Genomic DNA, 23,187 nt, shown 5'->3' with positions numbered 1-23,187 from the left:
AAGCCAGAGAGGACATCAGACGGGAACTTGCGCGAGACTTGCATTGTTTTGGCTATGGGCTGCTGTTTAGCTGTAAGCAGTCGTTGCTATGTTGTAACATAGTCATACATATACACATAACAGCTTCATGGATTCATTATGGACATGACGACTGCACTGCTCGATCGTTTCTTTATGGATACAAAATCAAAACTACGATGAAACGTTTTTCGTTTCTGTGGTGAGTGGGAGGGACGAGCGCGTGCCCGGCACTCTACTGCTAATGTCTACGGGGTGATTTGAGGTGAGTAACTGCAAAAACACATATTTATGTCGTTTCGCCACACTATTTGAGCTAAACAAGCGCTGTCGTGTGTCGTAAGGACCCAACCTGTGTTGCATAGGTCTTGGAATTATTTTCTGAGGCCCAGAAAAGCAGATAAAATGTCCCCCTATGGGTTAGCATTGGAGCTATTCTGGAAGGCTGCCAGGCTGGTACACATCTCGGGCTAGGCAACGTCAATTTTTGTGCAACTTTTTTCGCTTTTTTTCTGCAACTCTGTCTATGACCAAGTCATTGTCAAGGGACATAAGGATGTCTTTCTCTGTGGTCATAAGCATGAATGCTTCCAGGTGTTCTTGTGACTGTGTGCTCCTTATTCGACTTTTGATGTGTTTGAGAACAGAGAAACTTCTCTCACAGGCTACCTGTGTAACAGGCAGAGTAAGGAGGAACCTGTATCCCCAGCCAAGGATATGATAGGCATCTGTGAAGAGGTTGTAGCGTTTCAGAATTTGATAGCAACAGACTGGGCATTCCTTACAAGATTTTTCTTAATTTCTTAATATCAGCTACTACTGCATGTGGCATTTTACAGCTAAAATGTTTAAGTTTAGCTATTTTAACTACTGTAATCATTATTTCATTTCATTTTTTGCATTGTACTGAGCAACACAAACTGGGTATATTTAAAAATGTAGCAACCTGAATAACATTTCCTAACATCAGCCCTAGCAAGTAACTCTCTTTCCTCCTCTCTCATGTTCCATTCTTACTTGCCCTGTATCTGTCTGTGGAACCAGCTCATCTCTCTGTCCCTCATCATCACAGGTGGCCCTATCTTGTTGAGGCTGAACTGTGCTGCTGCTGGCTGTGCTGCTGCCGGCTGTGCTAATGAACATGTTAGTTTGCGACATTTAGCGGCTTTGCTATCTAAATGTCGCAATTTCTTTTTCCCTCGCCTTCTCAGCCCCACCTTTTTCTTTCCGTTTTTTACTGGTGTTATCCATTCTGTATTTTTCACTTTGAGGAAGAACAGCGCGCAGTTGTATCACTGATCAGCTGATCACTGGCGATCAAAACCCATTCAGAGATGTACGTCACCTCCGGGGTCTAGTAAATCCCTCTTGGGCTAATGGAAACACGGCGAGTGAACGGCCATTTGAGAGGGCGTGCCCTGAATCTTTCCGAGCGGCCACCTTTTACCGAAAGTCTTGATTCTTTGCTGCTGCTACTACTTCTTCTTCGGGGCAGCTGGCATCCAACTTAAAGGTGCATAGCTGCCACCTACCGTACTGGAGTGTGAAACAGTAGATTAGCAGGGGGAAAAAAACAGGTGATGACTGCGTGGCCGGCCGTCCTGGAGTATCGGCCGTTCTGTGATTCTCCAGATCATACAGATGGCCAGTCCGCCCCTGTCACCCAGGGGCAAGTGTTACAGCGACAGTGGAGAAAAAAACTGCCTTAATAGGCTTTTGGGCAGAAATCTCCTGCAGCCCAGGTATATGGCAGCAGGCACAGCCACAACGGGATGGATCCATCCCAACCGTGTCGCCGTAGACCAAACAACAGTAGTTATTGAGCAGTCACACAGCGGGCAGGTGTAGCTACAATATGGTGTTTCCCACATCAGGCCAGTTAGCAGTCTGCAATGGTCAGGACCTGAGCAGACTCTGCTGGACAGGAAAGCACAGCCAGACTCTCAGGAGTGAACCTGGGAGTAGTAACAGTAGAGATGCCGATTTTAGTCAATTTCTTTAATCAATAGTCAGCCGCCTTAAAAATACAAGCGTTAAGAGTCAAACAAGAACACAGTGTCAGTGCAGTTCGGATCAGGTTCCACCACAATCCAGGGAGACCTGCTAGGCGAGAAAGCACAGGGACTCCGGGGGAACATACACAGAGAGAGCGAGCCTGTTGGCAGAATATCAAGGCAGCAGGAGGAGGATTTCAGGTGTCCTCCAAGGTTTTATGGTTAATCACATGAAATTGTGCCATGGTTTTTGAATTGATTTTGAGTGGACTCATGGACAACACGTGTCCTGCACCTGATGCACTGACTGTGTCCCTAATTTTCAGATTTTTTTCTGTGTAGTCCATCTGCTTTCAGTGATCCCAAGTCTCGATTATATTTCGACTCCTTTTCTGTGGCAGATACCCACTGATGGACACGTCAATATTCAGACAGCTGACTGTGTATAGCAGATCAGTAAAATCTTGCTTCAGACTGCTGTTTCACAATATCATTTGACCCTATGCACAACATGATGTTTTTCACTGTTGGGTGCTCAGTCATGATATCCATGATTTTTTTTCTCTCATGTCAGACACCATGTCCTTGGAGAAGCATACAACTTTGGTGTTTTTACTGCAAAAGCTTCTCATATCTTCAACAGCAGAGTCACCCACAATCAGAGTCTCAGGCTCAGTCGTGAGCTTTTCTCTGTAGCCTTTTCTTTCAGCTCTTACCCCGTTTTGAGTAGATTAAATAGTATCCGGGTTGTTAGACGGGGATCCACGGGAGCATATCTGTTCTCCAGTTGTACACATGGTTGTTTATGAATTTTTTTGTTATTCCTCCCTTTAGCAGCTGTCTAGGGCTCTGTCCTGCTAGGAGCAGGGGATGAAGAGGTGCTATGCTGGGATGGTAAAGCAGGCCAGCCGGTCACATCACAAATCTTGCTGCGCTGGGCTCTGCCTGTTAATCGCCCTTTCTCTGGGAGGTGATTTACTTTAAGGCTTAGCACCAAGAGAGTTCCAGAGATAACTTGTAGATTTATTACCTTGCACACGGCCCTCCTGTTTCTCTGTAGTGCTAACTAGCAGTGTGTTAGCAATATCATGTCCACTGTTTTGAGTCCACGGTAAAGTGGTGTCGTTCCCACATTGTCCATTTACTTCAACATTCACTTCTAACCTATTCATTTTAGTTTTCAGTACTGCAATCTTTTGTAGAAGTTTGTGGTAGTCGTCTGCAGAGAAGGGAGGCATCTTGCTATTAATTCGCTTAAGCTCTGTGTCACGTCTCCCCACGTCTCAGTGACGGCTTGTGCTATCGGTAGGCCAAGCTTACACAATACTAAGAATGTTAAATTATGGCAATAGCCTACTATCTACAAAAATGTATAGTCCCAGTGATATATAAGTGTCCAGGAGCCGCTGCTCGTAATTTACCACAAACAAAAAGCAAAAATATCAGCAGAAAATCGCAAGCAGAGGTGAGAGCAATCAGGAAAAGGGTTTGCACTGTAAGAAAGCAGGAAGATCTGAAGATCAGAGATCGACACTCTGACTGAAGCCAATATAATCTATTAATGATGTAGCATTTGACGCCAACGTTTGATTCTTGCTGAATTTGAAATCTTCATGCCTATGTGTTGTTTTATTTGTGCCTATGAGCTGTGTAAATTGATGCTTATTTCAGTGTTGCTGCTCTGGTCTGTACAGCACAACTTCCGCTACTGCTTTGACAAGAACTGGAAACTAAACCCTCATGACTGTTTAGCAATATGTTTGTTATGCTAAGTAAATGTGGACATAATTAGCCCATACATACATATAAAATGAATAAGTGTCATGTAGTTATATATTATTTACCTAGAACAACATAATTTAATACATAACTAAACTTTTTCTTCTCTTTTTTTTCAAATCTGTTTTCAGACCGCTATGTGCTGGTTGGCAGTCGTCATGACAGCAGCCATGGAGGTGGGACTTCAGCCATAATGAATCAGCTGATCGCGGCACTGACTGAGCAGACCAAACAAGGAATGGTGCTGGACCGTACCATCGTGTTTTGCTCATGGGGAGGCTCGGCCCTAGGGAACATCGGGTCATATGAGTGGGGAAAGGTCAGCAAGCACAAGCTCATCTCTTTTATTAAATGTCAGCATTGGGGTCAGAAGCTATATAAGGATCACAACACAAATGGAGAGAAACCTTTTCGTTTTTTCAGGAAAAGCCTTCTTAACCCACATATTCTGCTGCTAGGGCATGTTAGAATATAGTCAAGCTAGCTAGCAGCTAATATATATACTAAATATGAAGACAATAGTGGCATCAGAGTCATCAGAGTGCCGCCACCGCGGTAAGGAATATCGCCGGGAACATTGCGAGACTGTGCCATGCTGTGTGTGATGGAAGGAGAGGTGTGGATCCCAGCCTGCTCTGTCCCATCCAGAGGTCTAATGATCAATCCCACGTTAAAACTGAACTTTTTAATGCCCAGTCCCTGTCAAATAAATCAAGCCTGGTTCATGATCACATTCTTGATAAAGATATTGACCTGATGTGCCTCACTGAGACCTGGCACCAACCTGAGGTTTTTTCATCATTAAATGAAGCCTGTCCCCCCGGTTAGCTGCAGAGGGCTCGTAATTTGCCGCGACACTCTCAAGCTGTCTCCTCTGTCTCTCCCTGATGTGTCCTCTTTTGAATATCTGGCCTTCAAATCAAAACCCCCTTCCAAGATCAATGCTGTACTGATCTACCGGCCGCCCAAACCACATCCATCCTTCATCACAGAGATTCACGACCTTCTCACCTCTATCATCCAATAACATCATACTTGGCGATATGAACATTCACATTGATAATCCCAGCTGATTTCCTTCATGTACTGGACTGTCTCAACCTCACACAGCATGTTGATGCACCTAAACACACCAGGGGGCGCACTTTAGAGCTGGTCATCTCGGACTCTCCCTCCATCTGTTAGTATATGACCTGGCCACAGCATCATTTCCATGGACATTTCCTGCCCATCCCACATCCCCCAGCCTAAATGCGATATTAATTTTCGCAACATAAAAAACATCAACCCTGCCATCTTGCACTCTGACCTCCAACTGCTGGCCTCAGTCAACCTTCCATCAGTCAACAAATCAGTCGAACACTACAACCCTTCTCTTCGCTGCCTCCTGGATATACATGCCCCTCTCAAAACAAGAACTGTGTCTTTCTCCCGCACTGCCCCCTGGTTCACGAAAGAACTGCGCAAGATGAAGGCTGCTGGCCGTGACATTGAGAGGCGTGTCAAATCATCTGGTCTGGTGGTACACAAGCTTGCCTACAAAAATCACCAGAAGGCCTATGTAGCAGCCCTTAAAGAAGCCCGGTCCATCTATTACTCCAACATCATCAATAACAGTCCGGGTAATTCAAAACAGCTTTTTTCCACCATAAACTATTTCAACCCCAAAAACCAAACCCATACAGAACCCACAGCAGAACACTGCAACAGGTTTCTTGTATCTGTCAAAGACAAGATCAATTCCATCCGGTCCCAGCTCTCAGGCTCCCCAGCTCCATTTCTGCCATCTGCCTGCCCTCAACCGGCACTTTTCAGCACCTTTGCTACAGTCACACAGACCGAAGTTGAGGATTTCATAAAAAAAAATTAAGCCTTCCACCTCCCCCTTGGACCCCATCCCTACAACACTCATCAAATCAAACCTGTCTGTCATAAGCCCTCTTATCACACAAATAATAAACCACTCGTTAAACTCCGGCCATGTCCCGCTAGGGGTGGGAATTGATACATTTTTATCAATACCAATGCCATTGTCGATTCTGCCTATCGATCCAATTCCTTATCAATTCTCTTACCGATTCCTGAGTAGTTCAATAAATACTTATATACACTATAATAGGGGGTTTTAGCCAATAAATTAAAAATAAATAAAAAACGCACCTTGAATTTTTACACATTTTATTAACAAAAGCACTGCAAACCATTATAACGAAAGAAAAGCTCAACATAGAAAGTTGCACACACTTGTTTGGATTATACTAGAAGTTATTTGACGCTGCTAGCTGCTTTTGTCTATGAAATATGGCTATTCTTTTGGGTAGTGTCTATGGGTGTTATTTTTATTTATTTCTTTTGCCAGGAATGGTCCTTTCCACTCCCTGCCCTAAATATGTGTGTATATAGTGAATTTCTTCTGTGCCATTCATGTATTTAACTTTCTCTATCACTACAGTAACTTTTTGACCATCATTGTCTCTGATTTGAACTCCTCTGTGTCTCCCGTTCGGGCAAACACGGCCAAGCGTAAATCGGGCTTTCCTATTCTCGATTCCCACCCCTATGTCCCGCCCTCACTCAAAACTGCCGTTATCAAGCCTCTCCTGAAAAAACCCAACCTCGACCCAGAATGTGTCTCAAACTACCGGCCCATTTCCCAACTTCCATTCCTGTCCAAAGTGCTTGAAAAAGCTGTTGCTGTACAGCTACAGGAACATCTACAATCTCATTCACTGTTTGAAATATTCCAATCTGGTTTCCGTACTGCCCATAGTACAGAGACAGCACTGTTGAGGGTAACCAATGACCTTCTCATCTCTGCCGATTCTGGATCCCCCTCCCTGCTCATCCTTCTCGGCCTTTTAGCGGCTTTTGACACTGTCGACCACCATATCCTCCTACTCCGCCTCCACACTGACATTGGTCTCCATCATTCCACACTGGACTGGTTCACAGCTTACCTCGCGGACAGGACAGAGTACACCAGCCTGGGATCTGCCAGGTCCCAAACAGCCCCTGTTACTTGCGGTGTCCCCCATGGATCTTTCCTAGGACCCCTCATCTTTATCTTGTACATGCTGCCACTGGGTCGTGTCATCAGCCGGCATGGCATCTCTTTTCATTGTAATGCTGATGACACTCCGTTGTACCTCCGGACTGACCCCAACCTACGTTCAACCCCGGTCCACTCATCATCACCTACTCTAGCCCTCTCCAACTGCCTGGAGGAGATTAGGGTGTGGATGAGTCACAACTTCCTCCAGCTGAACAGTTCCAAAACCGAAGCCATACAAATTGGCACTCCTCATCAGGTCCAGTCATAACCACCATCTCCTTCTCTGGTCAAGACATCCCCCTCTCTACCTCAGTCACCAACCTCAATGTGAAGCTGGACCCACAACTTACCTACCCACAACTTGTAAACCACATCAAACATCTGTACAAAACCTGCTTTTTCCATATCAAGAACATTTCTAAACTCCTCACTTTCTCTGATGCAAAAAAACTCGTCCATGCCCTAATCTCATCCAGGCTTGATTACTGTAACAGACTGCTCATTGGTATTCCCAACAAACACCTTCAGAAACTTCAATTCATTCAGAACTGTGCTGCCCGGACTCTGATGAAAACCCGGAAATAAGACCACATCACCCCCATTCTTCAGAACCTCCACTGGCTACCCATAACCTCAAGAATCCAATATAAAATCGCCCTCATCACCCACCTTTGCATCTACAGCAACACCCCGCAATACCTCAAAGACCTCCTTACCCCTCACTCATCCACCCGTAACCTCCGGTCCCAAAGTACTGTTGGGGATGTAGCAGGAGCAGATTTGGTTATCAACAGCTAATTATTAATGTCAATATGATTATCGATATTAATAATTATATTTAATATATTATCATGATATAATCATGAATAAACGGGGCACCACCCTGGGATCAGGGAAAAGATAACCTAAAACTGTATTCAGTCTCAATATAAAAGGTTTTACACTCACGTGCCAATCATCGTGATCATTGGCATAGAAGTATGAAACAATCGAACAATTAAAAAGGCGTGAAATTCAAGCACTAGCCTTCATAACCTGCTGTTATCCAGTGACATATACACAACAAGCACAAGAGACCGCTAGTTATAATATAATAAGATTTATTAAAATCAGTAATAATGATCACAATCAATAACACTGCAATTAACAAAACCTTATTACCTAACTACCTAACACACAAAGCTAAGCTAACAAACGAAGAGACACACGTGGAGTGTGTGTGCGTGTGTGTGTGCGGGTGTGTGTGTGCGTGTGTGTAGAGGGAGAGAGTGAGAGAGAGAGAGATATGGCCGGGCGCAACCACCAGATGGAGCTATCCCTCACAGCGTTCAGGGGCGGAGCCACTGACGCCAGATGGAGTAGCGAGAGAGGGAGAGAGAGAGGGAGAGATGGCCGGGTGCAGCTACCAGATGGAGCTACTCCTCACAGCGTTCAGGGGCGGAACCGCTGACATCCGATAGGATCGCGAGAGAGAGAGAGCGAGCGAGAGATGGCCGGGTACAGCCACCGGATGGAGCTATGTCCTTAGCGTCCGGAGCCGGAAACAGCTGGCGTAGGACACGTGTGGGGCGGTGTATGTGTGTGTGTGTGTTAGCGGGACACAAACAAAGAAAGGGGGAGAATGCGCGCGCAATATTCTAAGGCTCAGGAGGCGTGTTACTATCACACGGGAGCTCGTGAATGAACTGGCGTTCATTCAGCGGGACCGCGGTCTTTTAACTGATAGTAGACGCTTACTGAGCTTGCGAATATGGCTGAGGTTAGTCGAAGACACCGTTACAGAAATCAACCCAGCGGCGTGGGTACACAATCAGCATTCAAACACAACAGCACAGAAAGCAATGGACTCGGCGGTCCGTGATCAAAACTTAAAACACGTTAACAAGAATTACAAGCATATCCTACACTATCAAACTTATGTCTCTGCCCAGACTGATAGCCTCTTACTGGTGTCGTTGCGTAAGCTGCGAGTCCGTCCTGGCGATGACGGCGTTCCTTAACGCGGCGGCGGTAGTTCGGGAGTCCCGGCGGCAGCGGGGGGTCATGACGAGTCGGCTAAGTCCAGACGAGAGCGGATCGTGTTTCCTCTCGTTGATCGAACTCGAATAAAGAAAACAGTTCGTGTTTCTTCCTTCCGCGGGCGACAATCGCGGCTTGGCGATTTGGTCAGCTGACTTCAGACAGGGTCTGGTAGCTGGAATGCAGGAACCGGTTTGGTCTCCTGTTGCAGCGGTGTGCTGCGGTGGAGGGGTCGCCTCCTGTTGCAACGTGGTGTTGCGATGGAAGAGACTTGGCCTCCTGTTGCAGCGGTGTGCCGCGGTGGAGGAGCCACCTCCTGTTGTAACGCGTGTTACGGTGGAGAGAGAGTTGGAAGAGCGTTCTTAAGATGGCGTCGGTTTATATAGCTCACAGCTGCTCCCGGGGACCCCCTGGGGTACCTGTGGTTGTCAGCCAATAGGGCACCAGTTGTGTGACGTTGCACTTCGCACCCAGGTGAGAAGTGAAACTGAAATGGCGGTTGTAGTTTTTTATCTCCTTTGTTCCTTTGTCCTGACCGCATGTGAAGGCTTTTGTAGGCCGCATTGTGTAGTCCTCATGGTGAGGTCCCAACAGTACCAACCTTCTCCATCAGCCCCGCACACAACTCCGCACCATGGGAGACCGAGCCTTCTGCTCCGCAACCCCCCACATCTGGAACACCTACGACAACCCCAGTCTGTGGTCACCTTTAAAAAAGGGTTTAAAACTTTTTTGTTCAGACAGGCTTTCCTAGGTCGTCCATTGATGTTTTTATTCTCTCTCTGCATTTTATTCTCCTCCTTTAGCTGTTTTATCTATTGCTGATTTTAACATGTCTGGTTTTTCTCTTAGTCTTTTGTTTATTTTGTTTCTGGTTTCTGTAGCACTTTGAGATTACCTTTTGAAAAGTGCTTTACAAATAAAATGTATTATTATTATTAAAATTAGAATTTAAAAATGTATTATCCATGCATCAGCTTGTACTGACACTAGATGGAATTCAGCTGCAACTTGTATAAGGTTTCATTTGTAGGCTGGAATTGCCACAATTAAGGATTACAAGAACAGTGACAAAAATAGTGGATGTTACTATTCTCCCAGAAGGATATCCTTGCCTGCAAGCAGACCATACTGTGTTGATCGAGTAAGTCTCATTTAAGAATGGCTCTTCATTGTAGGCCCTTTTCACAGAGTAAAAACAGATGTAATTAAGTAAATTAATTATGGACCCACTTTATTTAGTGTGTCACAGTCATACCAATGAGCCAGCATGTGCAACACCAGGCCCTTGGCCTGCCGAAATGGAACAGGGCCATAATTAATGTCAATTACTTGTTTACCCTGCAATGATGTCAAAATGGCTGCTGTGAAAAGGCCATATTCTCATTCCCACATAGCTCAGTTATAGTTTGGTTTACTCTATAGAATTAAAATTTTAGTTTTAATCTGATGGTTTTAAATTAGATGAAATTCTATTTCAAGCAACAGCAGACGAAAAATAATATAATCCTAAGAACTGAAAAAGACTTGAGATAATGATGATAATGATAAGTGTGATGACAACAATTATATTGTTATGAATGTAATTTTGAGTGTAATGATGGTCACCTGTGTGTGTGTGTGTGTGTGTGTGTGTGTGTGTGTGTGTGTGTGTGTGTGTGTGTGTGTGCCCTTTAGGATAACAGTGTGATCCTACAGAGCAGTGCAGTGGCATACATCAGCCTGAACTCTCCAGTTAGAGGGACAGAGACTCTTCGAGCTACAGCTTCTCCAACACTGCTGCAACTCACTTCAGACATACAGAGAGTAAGTATTACTACAGCTGTTAGCTACCACTGGTACCTACGGTTGCACTTTTTTAGTCATCTCTAGTGTTGTCACGATACCAACATTTTGGTACCGGTACCGGTACCAACATGTGTTTCGGTACTTTTCGGTACTTTTCAATACTTTTTCAAATAAAAAGTGAACACAAAAAATGTCATTACTGACTTTATTTTAGTAGAAAATCTTAGAACAATAACATATTAATCAGCAAATAAAATAAAATACCACAAAGACAAGCTTTTCTAATGCACACAATTTTAAAAATGTTAAAATATAAATACAATAATATAATATATAATAATATAAATAAACCAGCTCATTTTTTTTCTTCCAGAGCTACTTTTGTTAAGAGTGAAGGTCGGTGGCGCTTGCTTTTAGCACTGAATGTGGCTTTTTTTCATGAGTTTAAATGACCTGTCGTTCCCTGAACTCAGTGTGCAGGTCTGGGTGCTTGTCCTTTAAGTGTTTGGCTAAGTCGGAGGTGTTTCCACCGTTAGCCATACGTGTTTTAAACACCGTTTACACAGTGGTGCATCGGCGTTAACTGCCTCGCTTTGCGCATTTGTTTTAAGCTAAAGTACGGCCATATCGCACTTCGGCGCTGGTTTGTCCGCAAGTTGCGGCGTGGTGACGGTTGCAGCTGCCATTCTCCTCTCTGCTTCTCTCGCTCGCGCTCGCTCTCTCCAAGCTTTCCTCCTGCTCCGTTTGTTGCTACCGTCCACGCTGCTCGCTAACTTGCTAGCGGTTTCCTCCGGCTTGCTTGCTTTTTCCTTTTATCTCTCCAAGCTGCGGCTCGCTCCTCGTCCTCTCAGCTGTAGTTACAACGTGGTGACGTCACATGGCGAGTTCGCCGCGCTGTTGCGGGCGCTGCCGGCGGCGCTGCAAGTACCGGTCCCGTCCAAATGCAATATAGTACCGTTCTAAATGCCTCAGTACCCCGGTACCAAATTAGTACCGGTATACCGTGCAACCCTAATCATCTCATATTTTCAGTAATTAAGATACTATGCAGTCATAAGTGAGCATAATAATGACACTGTGACATAAAATAATAATAGCACTTTATAACAGCCAAAACAGAACCCCACAGTTGTTGTCTTGTTCTGGTTCTGAATGTAACAGGAATATTTTAATATCACAAATGCAACAGATATGGATTATAAAATATTTAAAATATTGATTTTAGGGTACTCCTTTTGCTGTTTACTCTCCATGCTGTTTAAAGTTAAAGGCCCACAATTGGTTGCAAATTTCTCAAAACAGTGAGCAACAATTAAGGTGTGTTAACACCAAACACAAAGCAAATTCCCAGCGTTAGTCACCCGAGATTGACCACAGGATAATTTATGTTTATTTGCCTCACTCATGCTAGACGCATGGGAGACGAGGGGTCAGGCGGCTTATTTTAATAAAGATACCAACATCATTTCATCAATGATGGCTGAAATAACCACTATTGTTGCTTTGTTCTGGAAGTCTAAGATACACCAGGAAATCAAAGCTTCCTGTCTGAGCTCATAACATAATCCAGATGTGCTTGGTGAATTTCACCAAGTTGGATCCAGTGTATCTAGCAAGACACGTCCGCTGGTTTACTACAGCTGGATGAACCCAAAATAAATAAACAAATTTCATTGCAATAAACAGGCAAAACAGTGTAAAAAGTCTGAAGGCACAATTTGTTAGGTCTTTGTAAGAAGACAATTAAAATGCTTGTTTTAAAATGCTTGTTTTCTGAATGGAGTCTGGCTTGATGGGTGCTAGGCTATGCTAATATTGTAGCTGCTCCATCAACACTCCAAATAAGATAATCTAGACAACTACAGCAGAGACCTTGTTGTTTGGACCACAGACAGTCTCTGGTTCCTCCACATAATCTCGTCTGGTCTCTGGACTACTATGAGCTATTATCGTAGACCTCTGGGGGACCAGACAGTCACTGGTTAATCCACATAGTCTGGTCTGGTTTCTGGACTACTATGAGCTATTATCGTTGAATTGGGGGACCACAGACAGTCTCTGGTTCCTCCACATAGTCTGGTCTGGTGTCTGGACTAGTATGAGCTACTATTGTAGAGTTCTGTCAGAGCACAGACACAGGAGACAAGATATGTCTCTTCCATTTGTGATACAGCAACTTCAGGACAATCTCAATGCTCATAGAATTTTGTGACAGCATCACGTCAATGTCTCACTCAATTTTAAAAATGTCAATGCAAACACTGATCTATTTTCGCCAATGCATTGAATTTGTATGCAATAGTGGCACACAAATAATCCACTTTTTGCACAACTGGTGTGAACATGCATTACTGTTGAGGCCTGATGCTACTAGTTGAAGTGCACCATCAGGAAGCTCCAGACAGGGCAGCTGTGTCAGGCCAGCTAGGTCAACAGTATTTTTATTGTGACCTTTTGTAATTATCAGTATGAAAATCATTGCAACTTCCATGTTTCTAATAGCGTTATTTTGTTCGTTGTGATTTGTGTTTTGAAGAGCTTATTGTATGTATTGTGACTCATCAGCTGGCTCACTGCGGTGTTAATTCAATTACATTTTATTTATAGTGTCATATCACAACAGAAGTCAAGTCAGTCAGAAGTCAAGTCAGTGGGGCAGGATTGTTCTCTGGTCCCAGGAGTGGGTCAGGATTGTTCTCTGGTCCCAGGAGTGGGGAGGGATTGTTCTCTGGTTCCAGGAGTGGGTCAGGATTGTTGTCTGGTCCCAGGAGTGGGTCGGGATTGTTCTCTGGTTCCAGGAGTGGGTCAGGATTGTTCTCTGGTCCCAGGAGTGGGTCAGGATTGTTGTCTGCTACCAGGAGTGGGGCAGGATTGTTTTCTGGTCCCAGGAGTGGGGCAGGATAGTTGTCTGCTACCAGGAGTGGGTCAGGATTGTTCTCTGGTCCCAGGAGTGGGGCAGGATTGTTCTCTGGTCCCGGGAGTCGGTCAAGATTGTTGTCTACTACCAGGAGTGGGTCAGGATTGTTGTCTAGTCCCAGGAGTGGGTCAGGATTGGGGTCTGCTACCAGGTGTGGGTCAGGATAGTTGTCTGGTCCCAGGAGTGGGTCAGGATTGTTCTCTGGTCCCAGGAGTGGGTCAGGATTGTTGTCTGCTACCAGGAGTGGGTCAGGATTGTTGTCTGGTCCCAGGAGTGGGTCAGGACGCACATCCTATTGTTGTGGTGGCTGGAGGGGAAATGTTACACCACATTTCATGGCGATGTTGCATTTGGCTGAGGTCATCTACAGGCTGTAATGTTTTGGCAGGAATAAAACCATTTCAGCGGTTGTATTTATAGAGACCTTCTCTAGTTTGTAAAGCAGAGTGCCACCTGCTGTCTCCAAACGCATCCAGCGTCTTTTCAAGATGATGATCATGCGCTCAATGGTGGAGCCAGTATGCGCATACCACTGAATAAACGACACCTCTGGGTAAGTCTGATGGTTGGTGAGTGATGTCATCAACCAGGGGGCCAATGCAGATCCTCCATCTCCTAATACAATAAGTCATTATGGGAATAGAGCTCACTGCTGCTGGACTTTATAATGAATTACTCAAAGATGCATATATGAGCAATGTGTCTCCAGCAGCTCCTTGTTGTGAAACCCACAGAACTGTTTAGTAATATATAGGAATGAATGTGTTAGTGTAGTGTTTTGTTTTATTTTAAAAGGCCACAATGCTTTGTATTATAATGAAAATAATAATTAAACAATAATATAAATTCTAAAAATATTGTAATTTAAATCCTACAGTATTATGCAACTGTAGAATTGAAGAAAACACAATAACCAATTATTTTGGACAAAAATGTTGGCACTCAAATGTGCGTTAAGTGTTTTCTTCAGAAATAAGAAAACATTGGTGAATATCAGAATCTTTGTGAAAACTGTGTGTAAGTGGGGTTTAAGAAGAAAATTCTTCAGAAGAACGCTTGGTGAATGAGGCCCCTTGTTCTCCTCAGGCTCTCTCTGTGCACTGCTTGCATTCATTTATCTCCACATATTCTTGCTCTCTTAACAGACTGAAATGACAGTTAATGAGAGAAACATAATCACAAGAAATGGGGAGACTTTTTTGTGTCACCTATTCTGTGAGAGGAGGAGGAAGCCACTCTCAATGTGATCTAAATAAATCTAACTTCACTCACACACCATCCCACACGCCACATTCACAAACACGCTGCATTGGCCATTCTACTGACTAGGCTGCAGCAGCTCTATGATTCAGCCTCTTTATTCCAACCTGGGGGTGTTTTGCAGATATATTCAGCCCTCGCAGACGTCTTCTTCCCAACTTTTACCATCCTTTTAAACTTTGAAAAGTATAGCAAAAAACACACCTCATCGTCGCATTCTCTCATGTCCCTTCTCTGCCGCCTCCTCCTTTTTTATTTTTCCCCTTCCCCTTACGCACTACATCCCTTTCCCCCCACCTTGCTCCCTCTCCTATTGCTTCCTAATCTCCACTTTCATCAGCAGCAAGCACTGCACATCACGCCACCCTCTCATTTACCTCATTAAAATCTGCCTAACTTCTCTTCTGCCATCTCTCTTTATCTCTGCAGGTCATGCTACATGGTATTTGTGTCTTTAGGCTAGTCATCTATCCACAGGGAAGATTCATGTGGTTGCCAGGCAAGAGGTCACGAGGGATCAGATCGTACAGTGCCTTGTCCCTTTATGTTCCTGGTCTCTAACTAATTAGTAGAAGTAGCAGTCAAGTCACTTTTTATATTGAATAAAAATATATTTCACAGAACAAGGAAAACATTCATTGAATTCTACTGCTTCCGCTTTCTTCTATAATTGATTCCATTTTTGGGGCTTCCTCTTATGTTTTTCATGCTTGTAACAGCAGCTCTAATGTTGTTCTTATATAGCTGTACCTATGTATCATAATTGAATGGATTAATTTCAAGGTTTCAGCACAAATACAGGATGAGAAAATTCAATACAGGTCTCATTCAGATTCTAGAATTCACCAATGTTTTCTTATGTGGGATTTGTTCTTAAGTTAAGAACAAATTCTATGCACACTCAAGGTCACACTTACGCACATTTGAGTATTGACATGTTTGTCCAAAATAATTGGTTATTGCGTTTTTTTCCAATTCTACAGTTGCATAATACTTTAGGATTTAAATTACAATAATATTTGTATCATTTATATTCTTCAATTATTATTTTCAATATATTACAAGTATAGTATTATGGCCATTTAAAATAAAAAGCACTACACTAACACATTTATTCCTAGAAATTCATTATAATTCCTACAGCAGTGGGCGCTATTCCCGTAAAAAAAAAATGTCACCCCCCCCCCCTTCTATGAAATCATTTTTCATTTTCCAGATTCCGTTTTATTTTTTCCCAAATTGAAGGTTTCTGATGTGAGATTCTGTTTGTAGCTGCTCATCATAAGGACTCTTTCAGGTCGAGTCATTCTTATGTTGACAAAACTCAGAGAAAAGTTATAATCAACGTCTTCAACGTCCGTGTGTGTCTCACCCCCGCCCCTCGTTGAAACAGACAGTGGAGAGACGCTGGATGAAGGAGTGTGCCCTTAAAGCTATGGTCTACGATTTGAAAGGTTTGAAAAAAGCTCCCCCCCCCCCAGCCACACACACACACCCCTCCCCTCTGTGCTCCCTAATCCCTCCCCTCTGAGCTCGTATCGTCCTCCCCTCGGAGCCTCCCACGAAAAACAGCCCCCCCCCCCCCTCCAGGCTAATGTCTCCGTCAAACAAATAAATACTGCAGAGACAGAAATGGTCTCGACCCCGTCTAATAACACAAAAACAAACTAACCTCAGCTTTCACAGTCATAAGCCAGCATCGGCATGAAAGTTATCTCTGTCACAACATCCACAATAAAGACGAAAGATGACCTGTTCCAGGGCTCTCTCATTTTTAACTTAGTTCAGAGTGAGATTTTGGCTGACCGTGCCTGCCGTCGCGTCAAGGCGAGTTTCGAGGGACGGGGCCGCCTCCCGCAAGCTCTCGAAAATCTTTTACCATTGTCGATCTAAAATAAAGACAGATTCAGCAACTGCATAGCTTATTTCTCGCATAAAATGTTTTCAGAAACACATTTCGGTGAACTATTTGCGTAAAATAAGAGAATGTTTTTTTAATTATTATATTATTGTCTGCGTGAGAAATACTAGATGTGGCGTGTGAGCGTGTTACCAGGTTGAAATGCGTGTGCCTTGAGAGCCCTGCTGTTCAACAGAAACTCTATCTGTCAGACCTTGGGCATGGAGGGAGGACTCAGATGCAGGGTAGTGGCAGGAAAAAGGCTTTATTTCTAAAATAACAATGAACAAACAAAAACCGCTCCAACCGGAGGAAAAACAGGCTACAAGCAAAACTACAAAAAACCCAACTTAACTTAACCTGTGGTGGCGTGGAACGTGACGTGAAACGTGACGTGACAGAAGACGAATAACGAACTGGCACAAGACAAGGGGAGACGCAGACTTAAATACACAGAGGGATAACGAGCAACAGGTGGCAACAATCAGGGATCAGGGATGACATCAGACCAGGGAACACATGAGGAAGGGCAAGTGACCTGAAACGAGAAGGGAGTTATTTTCAAAATAAGACAGGAAATGACAAGACAGAAACCCAAGACGAGACATTACCTCACCGGCGTGACACTATCAGTGTATCAGCAACGCTCTTCAGATCCATATCTTCGCGGAGCTTTTGCCACCGTTCAAATGATAACCCGAGGTTTACTCGGGTTTGAGCCCTCTTTACATCACATCTCCGCTTTGTGTCTGTCTTTTCAGTGACAGACTTTCTCTTTCTTTCAGCCTTTGCCGGTGGGGCAAGCAGAGGCTGCTTGCTACCGCCACTCTGCTTTCCCTCCTGAACTGCTCAGGGCAACAAGCATCTTGTCCGCTCGTAGTTTCAAACGTGGAAGTGAGGCGAGACGAGACGTGAGCAGGAAAGTGAGCGAGGATTGGATCAAAGTTTTGGCTCAATTGACAAATCTTTCAAATCGTAGACCAGAGCTTTAAATTACACTAAAATATGATAGAGACTCTCGACAACGTGTTTTTTGTTTTCTTTCGGCTTAGGTGCGGTGACAGACACTTATAATGTTCGGGAAACCCCCGTTTTTTTAAAAATTCAACGAAATTCTGTTTTACATTTGATTCAATTTTCAATGTCAAATTCCGTGATTCAGTCCACGTTTTCCACATTGCGGAAATCAAAGGGCCCTACTTGCCGTGCCACCATTTTATAGCTCCAGGGGGGGTGTGCCCCCCAGTTTGAAAAACACGGTATTAGGAGATGGAGGATCTGCCCTGGCCCCGTGGTTGATGACATCACTCACCAACTATCAGACTCATCCGGAGGTGCCGTTCAATCAGCAGTACGCACATACTCGCTCCACCATTGAGCGCACAATCACTATCTGGAAAAGACGCTGGATGTGTTTGGACACAGCAGGTGGCGCTCTGCTTTACAAACCAGAGAAGGTCTCTATAAATACACTGCTGAAAATGGTTTTGTTCTTGCAAAATTATTATATATAAATATATACATCCGCCATGAAATGTGGTGTAACATTTTCCATTTAGCCAACACAACAAGAGGATGTACTTCCTGATATTTTAAAGGTCACACATTATACTGTTTTCATCAATTTCACACAGCTGTCAGGTCCAACAACACTGTATTCGAAATGCACTGCCCCAAACCCATCTGTGGTCCTGAATTTCAGCTGTCTAAAGGTTGCTCAAATGAGCTCTACTGAGAACAGGCTGTTTCTGTGTCTGCACCTTTAAATGCTAATGAGCTCCGTCTGTCATCGCCTACTCGACGGAGACAACGCTGATTGCGCTACGCGGCAGCATGCGGCAATGTTTACGTGGATGTATCGCTATGGCTCGCCTATGTGGCTCAGGTGAAGTTGCTGGGGCCCGTATTGTGGGGACAGATACTTTTACTAGGGTCAGTGTCGAGGCAAGGCCAGCTTTGTACTGACCCTCGTTACTGAAGCAGCCCGATGTGAAATGGTTAGCACACACATAGAAGCTAACACGGACTGTAGCCGTCAAAATGAAACGCAAGAGACCACACTTGCCCCACTGTCGGACACACGCCCCCGGGTTCCGTCCGACCGAAGGCAGCAGAAGACGCACCAGAGCGTGTGAGACAGAGGTTGGATTATCTCCAGCTTCACCTGCACAGGGATTTATTCACGGAGCACCAGCCGGATCACCCAGCGCCATGACCGGTAAGTTGGGCTGCACTCTCCGTGCACGCTGTGGGTCAGTGCGTGCTGTCTGCCCGTGCTCTCCGTGCGTGCTCTCCGTGTGTGCTCTCCATGCGCGCTGTCTGCCCTTGCTCTCTGTGCGAGTGCGTGCTCTCAGTGCACGCTATGGGTCTGTTGTTTTAGTGTTATTTTATATACACTACGGATGCTGCCTCCACTTCAGAAGTTGTCTTACGTTTGGAGTCCGGTTATTCACCATTTTCAAATTTCTGTTTCGACTTTATTTACTTCTGTTTCAACTTTTCTCCTTGAGTTCTGTGTGTGATTTGTGTGTGTGTGTGTGTGTGTGTGTGTGTGTGTGTGTGTGTAATGGCCCACTATGTGACCGTTTCCCTGTGTTGTGTATGTGGACCTGCACCTGCACATGGGGAAACCAGACTGAATCAGGAAAAGTATGTCAACATCCCACATAAACAGCCCACAGCAGTTATCACAAGTTCAGCTCTTTTTATTCAACTCTTTGTCTTTCCTGTGATCCTATTGTGGAACTTGTTATTTGTTAACAAAAATATGACAACACATGTTACTATACATTATTGTCTCTTTCACAGTAAAATAAAATACAAACCCTCAGCTTCAAAGGCAACATTTTTTTTGTCTTTGACACCTAATTGTAGCTTCTACGGTAACGTTATACATTTTCCACATAATGAAACTTAACATGTCAAATGCAAACTTTTACCTGCACAAACCAGTCTGAATCAGGAAAAGTATGTTGAGATTGGAGACATAAACAGCCCTACGCAACAGACAATGAGTCAGAATGGAGGAATAGCACCAGCAGCAATGTAAAATAAGCTACAGTTAGCATTTAGATCTGAGCCTGAAATGAATGACTTACCCGATGCCAAATAAACGAAAATTAATTTTGGCTAATAATATCTCTGCAGCATTTAACATGCTTTAGCACTGTACCGCAATACGCAGCCCAACATCACTAACCAGACAGTTTTTGGTAGAAATTATATCTCTACATGCCACATAATTTACTAATAGGTGTAGTAGAGTAATAGAAAACATTCATGACATGCATGCTGCTTATTAATTGAAAGGGGCGTGTTTAAAATAATAGAAATGTGGAGTTCATTTAGTGAGGTCATTCATTCTGTGAAAAAACATGCTGGTTAAAGTGCATTTGTCTCTGAAAATCGGAGTAAAATGGGTCGTTCCAGACACTGTTTAGAAGAACAGCTTAATTTGATTACACAGTTGATTGGAGGAAGTAGAAGTGCAGAAATTATAGGCTGCTCTGCTCAAATGATCTCAAATGCTTTAAAATGGCAACCAAAACCAGAAAGACATGGAGGAAAATGAAAAACTACCATTCGAATTGATCGAAGGATAGCCAAAATGGCAAAGACTCAACCAATAATCAGCTCCAGGGTGATCAAAGAAGATCTAAAGTTATCTGTGAGTACTGTAACACTTAGAAGATGCCTATGTGAAGCCAACCTATCGGCAAGAATCCCCTGCAAAGTTCCACTGATGAAAAAATGACATGTGCTGAAGAGGTTACAATTTTGCCAAAGAACATATTGACTGGCCTGAAGAGAAATGGCACAACATTTTGTGGACTGATGAAAGCAAGATTGTTCTTTTTGGGTCCAAGGGCCGCAGACAGTTTGTCAGACGACTCCAAAAAACTGAATTCAAGCCTCAGTACACTGTGAAGACAGGTAAGTATGGTTGCACAAGCATCATGTTATGGGGATGTTTCTCATACTATGGTGTCGGGCATATTTTTCACATACCAGGAATCATGAATCAGTTTGGATACATCAAAGTACTGGAAGAGGTCATGTTGCCTTATACCGAAGAGGAAATGTCCTTGAAATGGGTGTTTCAACAAGAGAACGACCCCAAACACACCAGTAAGCAAGCAGCATCTTGGTTCCAGACCAACAAGATTATGGAGTGGCCAGCCCAATCCCCGGACCTTAATCCAATAGAAAACTTGTGGGGTGACTTCAAAAAAGATTGAATGGAATGATGCAAATGTTTATGTAAAAAGGAGACCAATTAGTTGTTCTGTCTTGCTTTCTCTGTTGTGTATTTTCTATTGCTCCTTAATAATGCATTGAATATCCAATTACTTTATTAAGCAATGGACTACTAAAATGATAGATATAATGTTTTTGTCTCGTACATTTTTCCGTCTCTGGAGTCGAAGCCTCAGTGGGCATTTAACTCACAAGTTTCATGTACAACATGATTCATTCTATTCTGTCATAACATTTTCATTGCAGTGTCACAATTTGTATTTTTTGGTACACCATCTTTTCAGCAAAGCTCATTGATTTTCCAAATTCCCTAATTTCCACTCAGGTCAAAATTTTGTAGAACAAGAAAATAGCTAAATAATAATTTTAAAAAAATTACGTTTTGTATACAATTGTTGATGTTTAACAGGTACAGTTTTATAAATGACCTGTAGATTAAAGTTAGAACAGAGTATATTGGTGCAGTGATACATCCTCATGGAACTCTCCATAGCAACATGATTCAGTAGCATGCTCTACTCCATGGAGTCATATTATTACTGTATACATAGCATGTATGGTTCCAACCGGTCTGTTGGTATGTTACCAAATTAAACAGGTCAAATACATCTTTATAGCTCTACACAGTCACACTGTAACATCCAAAGGATCCTCCAAAAATCCATCTTGAGTGTTTACTTTGTTTACCCCATTGTCTCCTCTCCCCTCATTGTACCTAATTGTCCATTCACTGGCAGCTGTATCTCTAGCATGCTCTGTTGCTCTATTCATTATGTTAGAGTCTCAGAGCTGTCCCAGGTATGATCCCCGCCATAAACAAACACGTCAAAGCATGCCATTAATTGTGTTCGCCCAATGGCCACAATACTTCGTACTTATCTTTCTTTGCTCAGACCTGTCTTCCAAGTCAAGATGCTGCTGCATTGATAGTTGTGGAATGGGTGCTTGGGAACCAATTATAATACAACTACATACTTCTTTGTAGGAGATTTACACAAAGGTGGGAGGAGGGGTAGTTAAAAAGAAGGCAAGAGGAAGAGACATAAGGGTGGAAACAAGGGAGCCTTTGGTGGCTAAAAGAAAACAGAATAAATGGGGAGAAGTTTGCACTGTAATTGGGTATTGTTCCAGAGATGTGTGTCTAGTCTCCGTCCAGAGAGTGGGTCGCTTGTAGTAGGTACCTCCATTTGAAAACAAATTGTCACCAGTGGATAGCACAAAGTTAGACTGAAAAAAGACCAGAGTGGTAAATCCTTCATCCGCCCTCCCTCCACTAACTGGCTTTTAGTCATTGTCACAATTCACTACCGCCTCCAATGTTGTTTATATGGATTTTCAACATTAATAATGCTTGGAAGCTTGTTTCACTGTAACGCTGTTATTTCTGTGGTCATTTGCCAAATGTCTTTATATTATAGAGCACATAGAATCTAATTAATCTGTTATCTAATGTTAGGCTCTTTGTTCAGTTTAGACTTTTTCACTGAACTCATGTAAATCACTGGTTGTACTCATTAGAACAGTGTGACATGTTAACCTGATAAGCAGGAACCCGTTGAATCTTCAAAGCCCTCTTTGATCTGACAGTTAGGTTTGCTAGAATAGATACACGCCTGAAGGACAACATCCACACATGTTTCATATTACATTTCTGTAAGTTCACGTCAGAGATAACTGACCAGTAAGACTCGGTTGCGTGAAAGTTCAACCTCTGTACGGGGCAGCCTCAGCCCAAGAAGATAAAATGCGACCAGCACCCGGAAACGGGGCTCGCTCTGACTGAGATCCTGTCAGAGCTCTGCCATTCCGAGCCCAGCGCTGCCATACTTTAAGGAAGGAAGGAGGACTATCGGTCGGCCTCGAGGAAATTCTGGCAAACCATCTGGCGCCTCAGGAAGGGGAAGCAGCCCTCCACCAACACTGTTTACGGTGGAGGTGGGGAGCTGCTGACTTCGACTGGGGATATCGTCGGGCGGTGGAAGGAATACTTCGAGGATCTCCTCAATCCCACTGACACGTCTTCCATTGAGGAAGCAGAGGCTGGAGACTCGGAGGTTCATCCACCCATTACCCGGGCTGAAGTCACAGAGGTAGTTAAGAAGCTCCCCGGTGGCAAGGCACCGGGGGTGGATGAGATCCACCCTGAGTACCTCAAGTCTCTGGATGTTGTGGGGCTGTCGTGGCTGACACGTCTCTGCAACAT

The 23,187-nt window shown here is 43.8% G+C and overlaps 1 protein-coding gene across 1 annotated transcript in view; it reads left to right on the top strand.

Moving 5' to 3' along the window:
• naaladl2 (N-acetylated alpha-linked acidic dipeptidase like 2) overlaps positions 1-23,187 on the top strand; it is a gene marked incomplete at both ends in the record, with an annotated part of 796,426 nt that overhangs the window by 388,075 nt on the left and 385,164 nt on the right. The window contains 2 exons of the mRNA XM_084012385.1: positions 3,923-4,110; positions 10,540-10,668. Coding sequence (XP_083868511.1) covers positions 3,923-4,110; positions 10,540-10,668 — 317 coding nt within the window. The remainder of the gene's footprint in view (positions 1-3,922; positions 4,111-10,539; positions 10,669-23,187) is intronic.

This window comes from Eutrigla gurnardus, assembly GCF_963514095.1.
Source record: "Eutrigla gurnardus genome assembly, chromosome: 6".
Taxonomy (NCBI): Eukaryota; Metazoa; Chordata; class Actinopteri; order Perciformes; family Triglidae; genus Eutrigla; species Eutrigla gurnardus.
This window is presented reverse-complemented; position numbering and strand designations above follow the sequence as displayed.